The 14,366-nt window shown below is 36.0% G+C and overlaps 1 protein-coding gene across 6 annotated transcripts in view; it reads right to left on the bottom strand.

Moving 5' to 3' along the window:
• Window positions 1–201: 201 nt before the first annotated feature.
• The window catches only part of LOC124176607 (secreted protein PRY1-like), a 56,813-nt gene continuing 42,648 nt past the window's right edge, over window positions 202–14,366 (bottom strand). For 3 of the 6 annotated variants that reach the window (XM_046558127.1, XM_046558130.1, XM_046558129.1), the window contains 8 exons: window positions 7,453–7,713; window positions 6,124–6,195; window positions 4,542–4,737; window positions 2,447–2,581; window positions 1,761–1,912; window positions 1,276–1,642; window positions 639–828; window positions 202–517 (listed from right to left, as the gene is read on the bottom strand). In XM_046558127.1, coding sequence (XP_046414083.1) covers window positions 369–517; window positions 639–828; window positions 1,276–1,642; window positions 1,761–1,912; window positions 2,447–2,581; window positions 4,542–4,737; window positions 6,124–6,195; window positions 7,453–7,713 — 1,522 coding nt within the window. In that variant the 3' untranslated portion in view covers window positions 202–368. Of the gene's footprint in view, window positions 518–638; window positions 829–1,275; window positions 1,643–1,760; window positions 1,913–2,446; window positions 2,582–4,541; window positions 4,738–6,123; window positions 6,196–7,452; window positions 7,714–11,645; window positions 11,778–11,911; window positions 12,062–14,366 lie in introns of those variants that run through there. The other 3 variants (XM_046558132.1, XM_046558131.1, XM_046558128.1) reach the window with 3 other exon arrangements.

Genomic DNA, 14,366 nt, shown 5'->3' with positions numbered 1-14,366 from the left:
TACTATGATGATTATTTATTCAGCATCTCTTCGATTTTTTTTTTTTACTCAATTTGTAGACACTGACATCATGTCTCATCAAATACCGTTATTAATCACTTGAGGCTGCGCCGGACAATCTGAGCATAGCGAGTGTCAAGAGGTAAGAATCTTAATACTCCGTTCTTGCAGGTATTAAAGTACCTCGTCACGCTTATAATGTATGCTTGTATGGAATGTTTATTATGTCTATATATGGTCTTTACATGCATATGTGTATAATATCTATGTATAATATATATATAAATATATATAAATACAGGCTTAGGTACACTATTAACAAGTTACGTCCATCTGGTCTACGAGGAACGTGGATCGCTCATCAATTTTCACTTTGGTTTCAGCACGTTTTCGGTGAACTGACCAACGATGTTACCCCGAGGATGATAGCAGGCTACTATGACACAGGTACCGTTCCTCCGAGCCATCGCTATTCCCATGTCCGTTGTATTACGCCATACTATTTGTGTGAAGTGACCTGAAAGCGACAAAAGGAAACGGATTAGAAATTTAGAACCAATAATCAAACTCGTTTAAAACGAATATCCGATATAGACGTCGACACGATATCAAGACTAACGTGACAGTTGACAACTCACATGTGTTAAGAACTCTTGGTTCCGATCCGTACTTGTGATCCTTTTTCTCTGAGTACCATTTCGAAACCACTTCCCTCGCAGAGACAACGAGTTTCGGGTCCGAACAGTGCATTGAGTAAATATTTTCACCATACGGTGACGTGGATTGGTGAACCAGTTTGTTCGTTTGTAGAAGAGTCTCCGCCCAGGCCTAGTCGAACAGAAAAAAATATGGTCACATAGTCTGGAAACTAACTACGTCGGCGATTTTTGAATAACGACTTAATCGTCGCGGTCATTTTATTTCAATTACTATCCAACAACCAAATCATGCATTTTTCAGGTCGATTTCCGATAAAACATGACCAAAATTGTCCAAAGTCATGTTTGATGTTGGTCTGGGTATCCTTGACTCCTAAATTGGAATACCACAACAAAGTCTCACCCAAGACTAAATTTCCGATTAAACATGGCAAAAATTGTCCAAAATCATGTTTGATACTGGTCCAGCTTTCAGCTGCCCTTGACTCCTAAATTTGAATACCACAGCAAAGTCTCACCTGAGACTAAATTACTGATCAAATATGGCAAAAATTGTTCAAGTCATGTTTGTTACTCGTTTAACTCTTAAGATTGAATACCACAGAAAAGTTCTCACCCGAGCAGCAGCTGTCAGTTCGGAGTTAAGCTTGAGGTCCGGAACTCTGTGTCTTCTACGATACTCGTTGTGGACCAACAGAGCTTCCTGTTGCCAAGACGTCTCGTTTATGAGGTTCACTTGGGCGTTAACGCTGCCAAGTTTCCTCGATGTACAAACTTCACCGGGTGGTAAAACGTTCTCAGTAAAGCTGCCCAAGAAATTTCCAGCCGGATTGTAATTGCACACGACGTAAATCTCCCCGTTACGATTGCGTGCCATCCCGATTCCCAGCTCTGAACTATCTCGCCATACGACTTGCGTGAAGTGGCCCGTCTTCAGGGTCGTTGGCTCCTTTCCGTATTGATGTTGCGCCTCTTCGGCGTACCTGTAAGTAAGATTTTGATTTACAATTTATTTGCATTGCCAGGATCGACGCGGACGACTTTCAGAACTGTAAAAATACGTTATTTCGTTCAAATTTCGGCAAGTGATTAGTTTCTCACCATTCGTTGACTGGTTCCTCTCCGCTTACAATGTTCTTTGGATTTGAACTCCACATGCAGAATAAATTTTCCCCGTAGTCAATGTTCGTTCTGTGTTCTAGCCGACCCTTAACTGCCAGAATGTTTGCCCAGTCTTGGCTCGATTTACACATCTGTAAATAAATATTTTCGTCATTGCCTAATTCATTCGTTTGAAAGTTTTTTCCTCGATGAAATCAGTATTCACATTTATAAATTAATGCACGATGTGTTGAACGTATTCTGCGCAGTTAGGAAAAAAAAAGATATGAAATTGTTCAACCGTTCCAGTGGGATGAAGATTAGATTAATAACGTCATAAACCGGAAACTCTTCGGTGCAATATGATGCATCGGTAAAATATCGTGGTTATATAAGAAGTGAAGACGTTGGTGTAAAAGTTGCATCACGAATGCCGACAATCCTTGATTTTTTTTCCACGATCGATCTTCGTCGGTATATAAATGGAACAGCAATCGTGGTGAATTAATCGGTGCTAATGGCCCGGCAATTAACGTAGCAATTAGCGCTGTCCTCGGTTTGCCACACGGAGGATAATAAGAGGAGGAAAAAGAAAAGGAAGAAAGACACAAAAACTCGTTTAAGGTGGACAACGGAATACCGACTAAAACGGGATTAACTGTAAGTATACTGAGCAAGGCTTTGACCTGTTTGTTGATTCGCAGAGGAGGAACGCCATGTCGGGCACGATAAACGTTGTGGGCTTCGAGACAGGCGTCGAGGAATTCCTTCGATGGACCCGATCTGCGCAGAGATGTTTTACGGCTGTCAGTCTTTGTAATCTACAACAAGACAAAAAGGGGGAAAAAAATGTTAGGCACAGATTTCTTTCGGTCAAGATATTTTTCACATTGTGGAAACGCAAATTCTTTAGAGAAAAACTAACGAATCTTTGAGACAGAAGATCCTACACATTTTGCCATTTTACCAATAGAATAAATTCTCGCATTTATTATAACGCAGATTTTGAAAAAAAAAAAATAAATGTATACAATAATGCTTGTAAATATGAATTCGAGTGTAACTAACGAGAAGCAATGTCCCATTTTTGAAATAGACGTAGCCAGACGAAGGAACGGTTTTCAAAACTTATTTTCAAACAGGATCAAACTTGGGTGTAGATCTAATCTTAAATATGAAACATTATACAAATAACACAACATTTTACATGACGCGTGAGAATGAACCGCTTCTGCAGGATTTCAAAAGTGACGTTGCATTGATCATAGCCAGGTAGATCGGGGGTATTGGATAACAAGTGAAAGAACAGTGCACATGGTGGTGTACCAATGACATCTGTCGATGACTCAAGTCGATTTCCTTTCGGAGGTGTATTAATAGCGGTAGGTAGCTGCCCCGTTTGATCTCGGTCAACCGGTAGACCTGCAATCTTGATTTGCACGAATTATACTCAAAGGCGTATGTACACGCACCGTCAAGATATCTGTCGCCCCTGGAACAGGCAACCGAAGTCACGAGTTCAATTTAGGTTGACGATAACTTAGGTAATGTAGGAACCTCTAACTGCGAACTTCAACCGCCCGCTAGAATCGCATTTTGCGCGCACTTGAGTTAGCAGATCCCTACATTACCTGAGCTATCGCCAACCTAAATTGAACGTGTCACTTCGGTTGCTTATTCTGGAAGCAAAAGATGCCGTAGCGGTGGGTGTACAACGCGAGTCTTCGACCGTAGTTCGTATCTGCCGGAGTGCATTAGCCGCGTTTTAGGTCAGTTGACTAATACGAACCATCTACGGATTACACCCCGTGTTGCAGATGGAAAATGTTTCTTCGGAAGAAAAAGGGGTACGCTATAAATTGTGTGCGAAAATCAGTTGTTCAAAAAATACTTTTCAAGGTAGCAACAATTTAAGTTAAACGAAGTAAGATCACTTATATTTTTAACACATGATTATTTTCGCACAAAAGTGCGGTTTCTTGAAATCTTCTTCAGAAAAATCGCAACAATTTGAGATGACTATTTTCCGATAAATATCCACAAAATAAAATAATGAATAAAAAATTTTATCTTATATAAATTTTCCTCCGATTTGCCTACAAACGAAAAAATTTGTCTCCCACTCGATTTTTTCTAAATTTTCGGATCATTTTGTATACTCTTGGCTCCAGAATTCACCGAGGTCTTAGACAATAGGTCTTTCCGTTTTTCCCAGTTTTCCTGACTCTTCCGGCTCATTTGAATTTTATAAACGGCTCCGTCGATAAGGAAGCAACTGGATCTATAACACAGCTTCTCATGGTGCCAGGTGTACTTACTGGCCGAGTAATGGTCACCAAACTTACCCAAGGGTTAATCATCTTTGAGGGGAGACTTCGGTAAAATTTTTTACAATAACCAGAGTTTTATTTCTTAATTCTTACACGATTTAGTAAAAGTCGCCTAAAAAATCCTTCTGCTAAGTTTTAGGCTATGCTATTATACGCGTTAAAAAAAAGGTTGAACATTCTGCAATGAAAATGTGTACGCGAAAAGCCTTCCAAAGAAGATTCTGGCGATCGCTGTGAAAAATGCCTTGCGCATAAACTTTAATCGCAGAAGGTTAAAACTTTGCCTCAAAGGTTTATACTACCATAATCTAAAAATCTGTGGAAGGGTTTTTTCATACGGCTTGTAGTAACGATTTTCAAAATTCCACCGAAATCTTCCCTTCAAATTCTTCGGCCAAACTTTCCGGTCTTCCCTGACGTCACTTCCTATCTTATCAACAATTGTATTTACCTCTGGTTTGCTGATCTGGGAAGACGAATAGCGTGCCGAGTCGGGCGATGCCGAAGAGGACCTCGCGCTGCTGCATGACATTCCATCGCTGCCAAGACTGCCGTGAAAACTTCCGTGAAACGAGCCTGACAGAGGTCCTGGTGAAGCCGGTGACGCCGTTGGCGGTGACTTTGATCGCACCGAGTCAGCTCGTGACCTGAAAATAAGGTTTCAGGTATTAAAATTAGGTGAAAAACTCCGAAGCCCATTTGGGCGACCACAAGCCGGAAGCCAAGGCAAGTTATCGACGGCAATGACTAATGACAATTATAATTACGAAACACGCTACGTGTATTCGAATCTTGTTGCAACTGTAAATAGTTAGACATACGGATATAGTGTAATTCATTTCGTGACTCTCTACACTGAGAGAAATTTTTAGTTCCGGTTACCGTTCAGTCCTTAAATATTTTCATTTTTTACCACAATCGAAAAATATAGTTCTAGGTAGGAAATGAAAATTAGTTTTCTAGCTGTTACCGGAAAGTCTAGTATCCGTTACTATTCTTTCTCATTACGATCGCTGTTGCTATATTTTCTTGTAAGTGTTGCGAAAATTTAATGCTTGTGCAACAATGAATTGACGTTAAAGCCTTGTTTAACTAAAAAAGTAGAGTAAACCTCAGAAACTGATTTTGCGTTGCAATAACCAAAAAAGGATCGACAATGGCGCAAAATGGTTACGCGTGCCTCGTTTTTCGTAATTCCAACAATATTTAAACAGTTTTCTTAACGATAACTGTTTTACTGAATTTTTCTAGTTACTGTAACAAATGAAATTTTTCTCAGTGTATATCAGCTATTGATCGTTCAATTCTATACAGGCAACAGTTTCATGCAAAACTATATCAGGTATCTATAAGGGATGCATCAGTTATTGGGTCAAAATTGGAAAGTTTTATATTTTATTACTTCTAATTAGATACGTGTAGGCTTATAGATTTATAGATCACATTTCCGATAGTATTCAATCTTATTTCCATTCATTTTTTGTGCGGCTATTGTAAACTGAATGCTGTGTTATTTGTGTCCGCGGCGTAAGTAATAACAACGTATTTCACGCTCTAAGGTGATGCGTGTCTTTTTTTTTTTTTTTTTTTTTTTTTTTTTTTTTTTTTTTTTTTTATTCTTTAAACCCGATATAACATGTGTAATCTGAGGTCCGACTGGCTCGAGTATTTTCTGCAGCGTGGTTTCAAATTTCTGTTCAACAAGCTCGTGATCGGAGCGAATGTCAGAATTTATTTATGCTTCCGTATACATTATACAATATTATACATTACTCACAGGTTTTGCAGACACGGTATAACAGCACGGTGAAAATTTTATACGTAATACAAGTATGTGTAAGGTAATCACGTGCGGGAATTGTTTCGATTGCAGAATTTGTTTTTTTTTTTTTTCTTCTTCTCTCTTTCTTTTTGTCACGATTCATCGCATTCGGTGTACAGTAGATGCTGTTTTGTATATCACGTCTGTGTATGTTTAAGGTATAATGCACATGTAAACTATAATTTTCTAATTCGTTATATGTAGTTAGTACCTTTCGGGTGAAAACTGGTCAACAAAGCCAACAACCTTCTTTTTCGTTCCACTTCCGCTGAGGGAAGGCATGCTACAATAGGGCAGTCATATTCATCTTTAGAACTCAAAGATTTCACGACAGAATATCGTTATTAGATAATATTTTTAACGAACAACTCCCTAAAATTCTACTCTAACCTCGTCTCTCTAAATTAAACTAGGAATTAATTGCACGCAACAACAAAAAAAAAATTAATTAAAAAAAATTTGTCTAATTTACCGCATTTGCAGCTATATCAATGCGGTTTCACTCGATAACACAAATTGTTGTTTTCGGAGCTTTTTTTGTTGAATCATCGTATTTTGTAATGTAGTGAAATATTTTTTCAGTTTGTGTCTACAATGTAATGGAATAATTGTATTAATTTTTACCCTTTGAAGCTCTGGTAACTTTGTAATTCCAACAGAGAGTGAATTTTGCAGTTTGTTTAATTACTTGTTCGTGTAAAAGCTGTGTAACAATAAAACAGATCGTTCTACACGGGAATTTCTATTATACGTACTACGAGTTTACCTCATTTTATCTACTACGTACCTACTCGATTAAAAAACGTTTCCAGGTGCCTGCAATTACGCTAACCGGTAATCCAACTTCATCCGATAAATTACCAGATGTCATAGAAATGAAATCAGAACATTTTACAGATGTGCAAAAATGTATGTGTCACAAAAATTTTCATCCCGATCTGTTTCGAAGAGTCAGAGACTCGGAACCATAAAATCCGGTCAACTATATAATGCGAATTTTGTGTTTTGCTGAAAGGTTGTAATTTGTTGATTTCTACATGTATACTTATGATCGATAGGAAATTTGGTCGTTTGTCGGAAAGAAAAATTGCGCACTTCTGAAAAATAATGATTACAATGTAACAGAGTTACAACAGTTGAATTTCTAGTAATTCGTATACCGGTGAATTGAAATTATAAATATACCTGATGCACTAGCGGGAAAAAATCTACCTACGTCAAGTAGATCATTCGCCAAGTCGTTTAATTAATCGGGCCTCGCAACAGTACCAGTAAAAAAAAAAAAGAAAAAAAAAACCACAAGATAAAAAAAAAATAATTTTTCCAACAACGATAATAACGATAGTAACAGGTTTGTAAAAATAGGCAATACAAAGATGCAAACACACAGAGTTTACAATATCCAAATGAAAATTCTAATCTCACTAAAGTTACTCGATCACGAATGCCGAAAAATATCGGACTTGGATGTCATAAAAAAAAAAATGGAACAAAATTAAAATCGAGAAATAAGGTTTCAGGGGCGTATTTACGTTCATACCTGTTTGACTTTGGGGTGGCGACGTCTTTGGTCTCGGAGGTGAATTTCCTCTCCGCTCTACCGCCGTTGAAAAGTTCGATCGTTTCCCGGGTGACAGTTTCTAGCATCGGTTCGCCGCCTCTGCGACCCTTGCTGAAGGTTCTCTGGTCGGTTTTGCGGACCATAACCACCCTCGACAAGGGTTGGTTGAATTCGTGGCCGTGCATCGTTGGGGGAATCATTGCGAGTGGCTGAGAGAGCGGACCTCCGACCCGCGGAGATCTGAAAAAACGCATCATACGAACGGTTAGAAATCTCACGAGAATCTCAAATCTATTTATTTATTTATTTATTTTATTTCTGGTACAAAAAAAAATTCTATAGAGATGCAGAAGCATCTGTACATAGAACCAGAAGTACATCTAGTTTAGAAAATGAACATTATGAAAATACAAAACAAATTATTACTTATTGTCTATACTGCTTAACAAAGTGATAGGAAAATTAAATACAATTTTGCTTCATGGTTGGGACGGGGTTGAAGTTCAGAATTTTAAAAGTTCCGAAAGTGCCTGATTCGGAATTTTTTGCTGACGAAAGTTGAAGTGAAGAAATCGAACTTTCACGAAACAACGAAGTTACGAATTAACGGAAAGTCGACGGTTCGATAGTTCAATTCGTTGCGCGCATTTTTATCTATGTAATGAAATACAGAATCAGGGTCAAAATGTGAAATTGATATATTTACAACAGATGAGATACGATATCGAATATCCAAAGGTGCCAAAATTTTCACAATTCACAGGATTTCAAAACGTTGAGTCAAAAAATGGAAAGTTAAAATATAGAGAGATATGAAAGTTCAAATAACCAAAATAAATAATCATCAGCAGTGAATTTATATATATTTTTCATATTTTTACATTTTATCAGGCAAATCAATATAATTAACAGTTTTCTTTATTTTCGTACCCGAAACTCTGTATTTTTTTTTACATTTCTGTACTTATACATATTTCCGTAATTTTCTATACAGTTCTGTAATTTACATAAATTTCCTACATATCTACATTTTTTCCATCATCAATTTAAATTCTTCTTTAAGGCATAGCTTTTCTCTGAATAAAAATTTTTCCAAAAAAAAAAAGTTTCGCACTATAGAATACTGCGTGCTTAGAACACATGTTGTTTTTATTCTCATGAATATTCACTGATGGAATCTGATCAGGTAATTTATTATTGCAATTTATCACCGTTAATCACGTACGCTTGTTTCGTTAAAGTGCGTAAAAATAAATATGTTTTATCTATATGTAACAGAGTATCTTCAATCTCGGATGAGAGCACGGTCCATTAAATCAATGGCGTTATAAATTAACCATGCATGCTTCATTCGCAACGTGCAGTTAACCGCGAACTATTCCTAGTTAGCAAATTGAGCTCGCGTCCATGTGACTTTCAACTATCAGCAACGAGTGAACGCGTTGCGCTAAATTTACACGTAATTAAACATGAAAGTTCACATGTGTGAAATATTTAACCTCCACAATGTCTGATGTATGTATATATACATTTTTTGTTAGAATTTTGTAGCTCACAAATCAATTTTGATGCAATTAAATTTTTTATTCAGATACGGAGTGTAAAAATTTTAAATAAAATGTTTGGAAAGTAATTTACTATTAAAAGTAGAATAGATTTCAGTGATGTTATTTATCATTGAAAGTAGAGCTTTACAAATTAAAAATCATTAACTGACTTCCTTCTTCATAGAAAATCACAAACTATAGAATTTTATAAGAAAAATTTGATGATATTTAGTAATAAGTTTTAACATTTTGCCGTAAACTATAAAAATAATTAGTTGACTTTACTGTGAATTGAACTTTGAGCTCGAATAACTTTGGAAGGAGTCAATTTATCAAAAAATGATATGAGACACTTTTTGTAAAGGGTTCAATTTCCTATAAAAATATGTATGACTCATTTGGATTTGTTTATTGATTTGTGAGCTACAATATTCTAAAAAAAACGACCTCTAAATATTAATATTAAGAGCTCCGCTTTTGACAGGCATCTTTTCTCACCCCTCCGAAAGTATTTCAGAGAGGGTTGAAGAAAAAAAAAAAATAGTCGACTTATTTGAACCAGTCTAATATGCATACGTTATATGTATACACGTATATTTACAAGATTAATCCGCGCGGTTTGAAGTTGAGTTTACATGGGTTATGTATATAAAACTATGTACAAATTTGTAAAGGTTTTGTACACATGCATACAAATTTATATAAATATATGCACAATACATATATAAGCAGTAATGTCGCATATAAATCTTGTTAACTCTCACTTAATTCCAGAGTTCAGCAGGACTTCGGTGTATCGAATTCTCGGTAAATTTCCCCTATCCAAACTTATTGCCAATGCTGTTTTTTAACGATCGATTTCTTTATAAACGGTACTTTACAGTTTTCGCCTAAATCTCACAGATTTCGAATTCTTCTGTGACATTTATCTACAGCGCATATAGTTGGACTGATTTTTTTCGTGTTTCACGTTTTTCTTTTTCAGTTTATCTTCCATTTGAATTCAGATTAGTTCGCTTCTGCATATAATTATGATAAGTTTATGTAGAAAATAAAATCAGATATTTTTTTTTATCAATTTCCTTCCAAGTCATTTTAGATGAATATGCATCCCATAAAAATTTGATATACGAACGCTATTTTTACTTCTAGGATGATTATAACTTTTTCTTTTCGCACAATCATTTCTCACAAATTGACTGAAATTGATTGATAATGTTTTGCTTATACTTCATCAAAACAAAAATAATAATAATATTAAAAAAAAAAAAAAAATCAAACCTATTTTCACATGCGTTATTCACTTACACAAATCAGAGCAAAGAAAGTATCTGACACTTGATTCGGTATATTTGTCTTTTGATCTCACTTACAAACCGACGACCCTCAATTAATCCAAAAAAAAACGAACCGATTGGGTCAATGAGATGAACGAAATTTTATATATTAACTGAAGTAAACTGCGTTCATTATTCAAAAATTGAGTAAAATTAGTGACGAAAGAAAGAGCGTGAAAATTTTGAATTTAGTCCACACAGCTCATTTTCAATGACGGAGTAATATTCATGTAAGCGTTGGCAGGTTTTATTAATATTTTCAGAATATTATTTTCTATGCTACAGTAAAGAAATATCTATCTATGCGTGGTAATTGTTTTACATTATTTTGTTCCTTTTCAAGTTCAATCACTCGCAAAATTGCAAAACTTTAAATAGATCTGTAGAGGAAAATTCGAAATCGCAAAAGTATATCATAAGAATCATGGAGCGCAATATGAAAAATTGCAAATATTTGAATGAGATCGAATTGCAATCATTATAAATTTGTGTCGCGTTAATGTTTTAAGAATGTTTTGAGTACACCAAACCGACATATTTCCCAACAAATATTCCTGTAACAGAGTTTAGAAAAACATTTCAGTTGCCTAAATTTCCGGCTTCGTAAAATTTCATCGCTTTAACCTTTCTTATCTTTTGATTTTCGATATTTCTACGTTCGGAATCATGGTTACATTGATTTTCGGTCTTTCTGACTTATTACACCCACTGATTGAATAAACTACGCTATGTGAGAAAAATTCAATTTTCGGAATTCTGCTCTATCGAAACTTTACTTTACGGAACTTTGCTCTATCGTAACATGAATTTTAGTAATCTCACATATGAGAAATTTGAACCGTCATGTTTCCATACTGAGACAAATTTTTAGTTCCGGTTATCGCTCACTCCTTGACTATTTTCATTTTTTACCACAATCGACAAATTACAGTTCTAGGTAGAAAATGAAAATTAGTTTTCTAGCTGTTACCGGAAAGTCTAGTATCCGTTACTATTTTGCGTTGCAATAACCAAAAAAGGATCGACGATAGCGCAAAATGGTTAGGCGTACCTCGTTTTTCGTAATTCCAACAATATTCAAACAGTTTTTTCAACGACGCGTGTTTTACCGAATTTTTCTAGTTACTGCAAAAAATGAAATTTTTCTCAGCGCACCATTCCAAACTTAGTTGCTTCGGAAAATTTCGACTTCTTTACTTCAAGTTTCGCCATGAAAAACGTCAGAATTAATCGCTTTCGGAACTTTTAAGGTTCGTAAATTCAACCCCACCGCAGATTCGTCACTTACTTTACAAGAGAAGAATCAGTCTAACCGCGATGCAGTGAAAATATATTTACAACAATGCCGAATACACCGTTATTCCCATTTCAATCAGGCAGCCCTTAGCGTCTATATATCGCATCAGCCCCAGGTATCCTCGACCACGATTACCAGTCCAACTGACAGCAGCCCATGGAGGATGGTTTTCAGGCTGGTTCAGTGACTCTCGGCACCCACACCACGATCATTGGCCATAATGACCGTCGAGCGTAAGACGTCGTTAGGATCCTTACAGTAAACGCGGCTGGTCCAGCGAGCAACGGGGCGACGAGAGAAACTGGCACGAATGTTAGGTACGCGAGCCGAATTCAACCCAACGACGACTCAACTTCACTAAACTAAACTGAACCGAACTTTACTGAACTACGCACTACGAAAGAGAACCGAGAACTGAGAACCGAGAACTAGCCGCTATGGTCGAGACCCGGTGCAGAGTTGGTGCAGGAATGAGAATCTTGGCACGAGGTGCGGGGAAATCGGGGTTCAGAAGAGGAAGTTATACGAGGCATGGGGCACTACTCGGTACCCGGTGAACGGAGAACGGTAGGGGAAAAGGCGATAAACCTTTTTTTTTATTTCACTTTTTTTTATTATCACGGTGTCCTGGAGATTTACTCGAATTTTGATTGTCCTTAGAAAGTTCTCTAATCCGTCCGTGAATTTTCATTGTTTTCTGCAAATGTTCTATTTTTAATGTACTTCGATTTGTTACGGGTTTTTTTTTACCGGACACCATGGGCATACATGGTAAACTTTCGGGATATCAGTTCGTCGTATCTGTCTTGGAACGATTGTGACAGTGGTCAAGAACGAATCGACTTCACCGTCTTGTTGTAAAGTTAGAAAAAAAGGAGACAACATTTTTTCAGACAAGATTTTTATGAACGGAATATTCAAAATACAGGTATATGTCTGGTGTTTATTATTATTTTTTTTTTTTTTTTGTCTCATTCAGATTTTACGAGATTATTTCGTTCGAAAGTTATTGGATGAAAGTAGATTTGTGTTCGAAGGACGGTTTCATTTTTTATTTATAAGTGTACTTTAACGTAAGATTTCTTAAGTAATTTGTACTGTTTAAATTTTATCCATTTTATGAAGCTTGTTTGCGAGTAAATGAAATTCAGCCTCAGCTGTGTAACGGTAAAAAAAAATAAATAAATAAATTCGGTACAGCTTTCGAATTGTTAAAAAAAAAAAAAAAAATTTACAGCACTGTTTCATACTGTTAACACTTTCTGCAATTTTCTATGAGAATTTTGATTATCAAAACAAATTATGTATCAATACGACTAAATTTTACGAAGAAACTTATTCTTACAAACTAAGCCTCCTTAATATTATTATCAGTATTAACCTTGACGAAATTGGAAACTGTGCGCAGATTCGGTCACGTAGAATAATTGTTTCCTTGAAAACACGTTTGCCTTTTGCAGCATGTAACGAAAATGAAACCATCGTCGTCGTATTATTATAGTTCTGAATTTTAAAAACAAATGTTGCTTGATGTTCAGAAATTTTTTTTCCCCAATCGGTTACTAAAATTGAGTCTGCTTAAAATAATTCGCAGTACCACTGATTTCGTATTGACCCAATTTTCTTGTCAAGTTCAACATGTACCGGCAGTCTTCTCAAGAAAAAAGTGAGCTACCAATATTGTGGGATTTAAAATATACCATCCCTGCAAAGATGTCTCAACTACATATAATTTCCTATTAAGTTTCCGTCACGGAAAATTATAGTCACTTACGATCGACCGACAAGCAGATGTAGGAAAAAAAAACGAATAGCAAGAAAAGATTTTTATCGCATAATTACTCGGCGTTATTTTACTTAAAAAAAAAAAAAAAAAAATGGAAATTACAGTAGTATAAACCATTATTACAAGTGACTGTGGCAGCAGTATAAAATTACTACGTCTAACATCGTTTGGGATGTATAAACACCCGCGTCATTTTATTTCCAGGCAATATCCAACCATCCAGAGTGATCAAACCTGTATTTTATTATGATAATATGATACAAAAAAGTTATTGGCGTTTTTTATCGCCGAAGATTGATTTCCATCGCGTAGGTATTCTGAATTTTCCTTATACCGGACGATGTTTTTTTAAAATAAAAATTTTTAAACATGTATAATTTTTTAGTAAACATACCGAAATACCTAAAATTATTAGAGCGCAGGATAGCATTGATTAGATAAAACGGAAACGGGCTTGATAATAATACTTTGAATGGACGGGTATAATTCTTGCTCTCGGAAGGAAAGTGTCGATTTACCAACGAGTTTCTAATATAACCACGCGTGGCAAAAAGACGTTCGCTTCTGCAGAGCAACGAGGCAGAGAAAAGTGTTGAGCGGAAAAATGCCGAGCTGCGTTAGCAAAATTTCTTTACTATACGTTACCAAGATAGGATTTAGCATGGCAAATTTTTTTTCTTTCGCTTGGCAACAGGCTTGAAAAATTAGCAAGAACTCACCTAAACTTGCTAAATTCACGCTGCGCTAGCAAACACTTTTATATCCACTTATATTAACACTTGTTTATCTTTCCTCGGTCAGCGATTCTCTTTGTCACTCGCGTAACGCGTACGTCTACATTACGTCTTTTTCAAATCTACGATATTTTGGTCCTTCATTAATCATAAGCAAACATACGGTATAATATACATTATTTTCGGTACTAT

This window comes from Neodiprion fabricii, chromosome 2 (genome assembly GCF_021155785.1).
Source record: "Neodiprion fabricii isolate iyNeoFabr1 chromosome 2, iyNeoFabr1.1, whole genome shotgun sequence".
NCBI classification, from domain to species: domain Eukaryota; kingdom Metazoa; phylum Arthropoda; class Insecta; order Hymenoptera; family Diprionidae; genus Neodiprion; species Neodiprion fabricii.
Note: the sequence above shows the minus strand (reverse complement) of the source record. Positions and strands in the feature narration are given on the sequence as shown.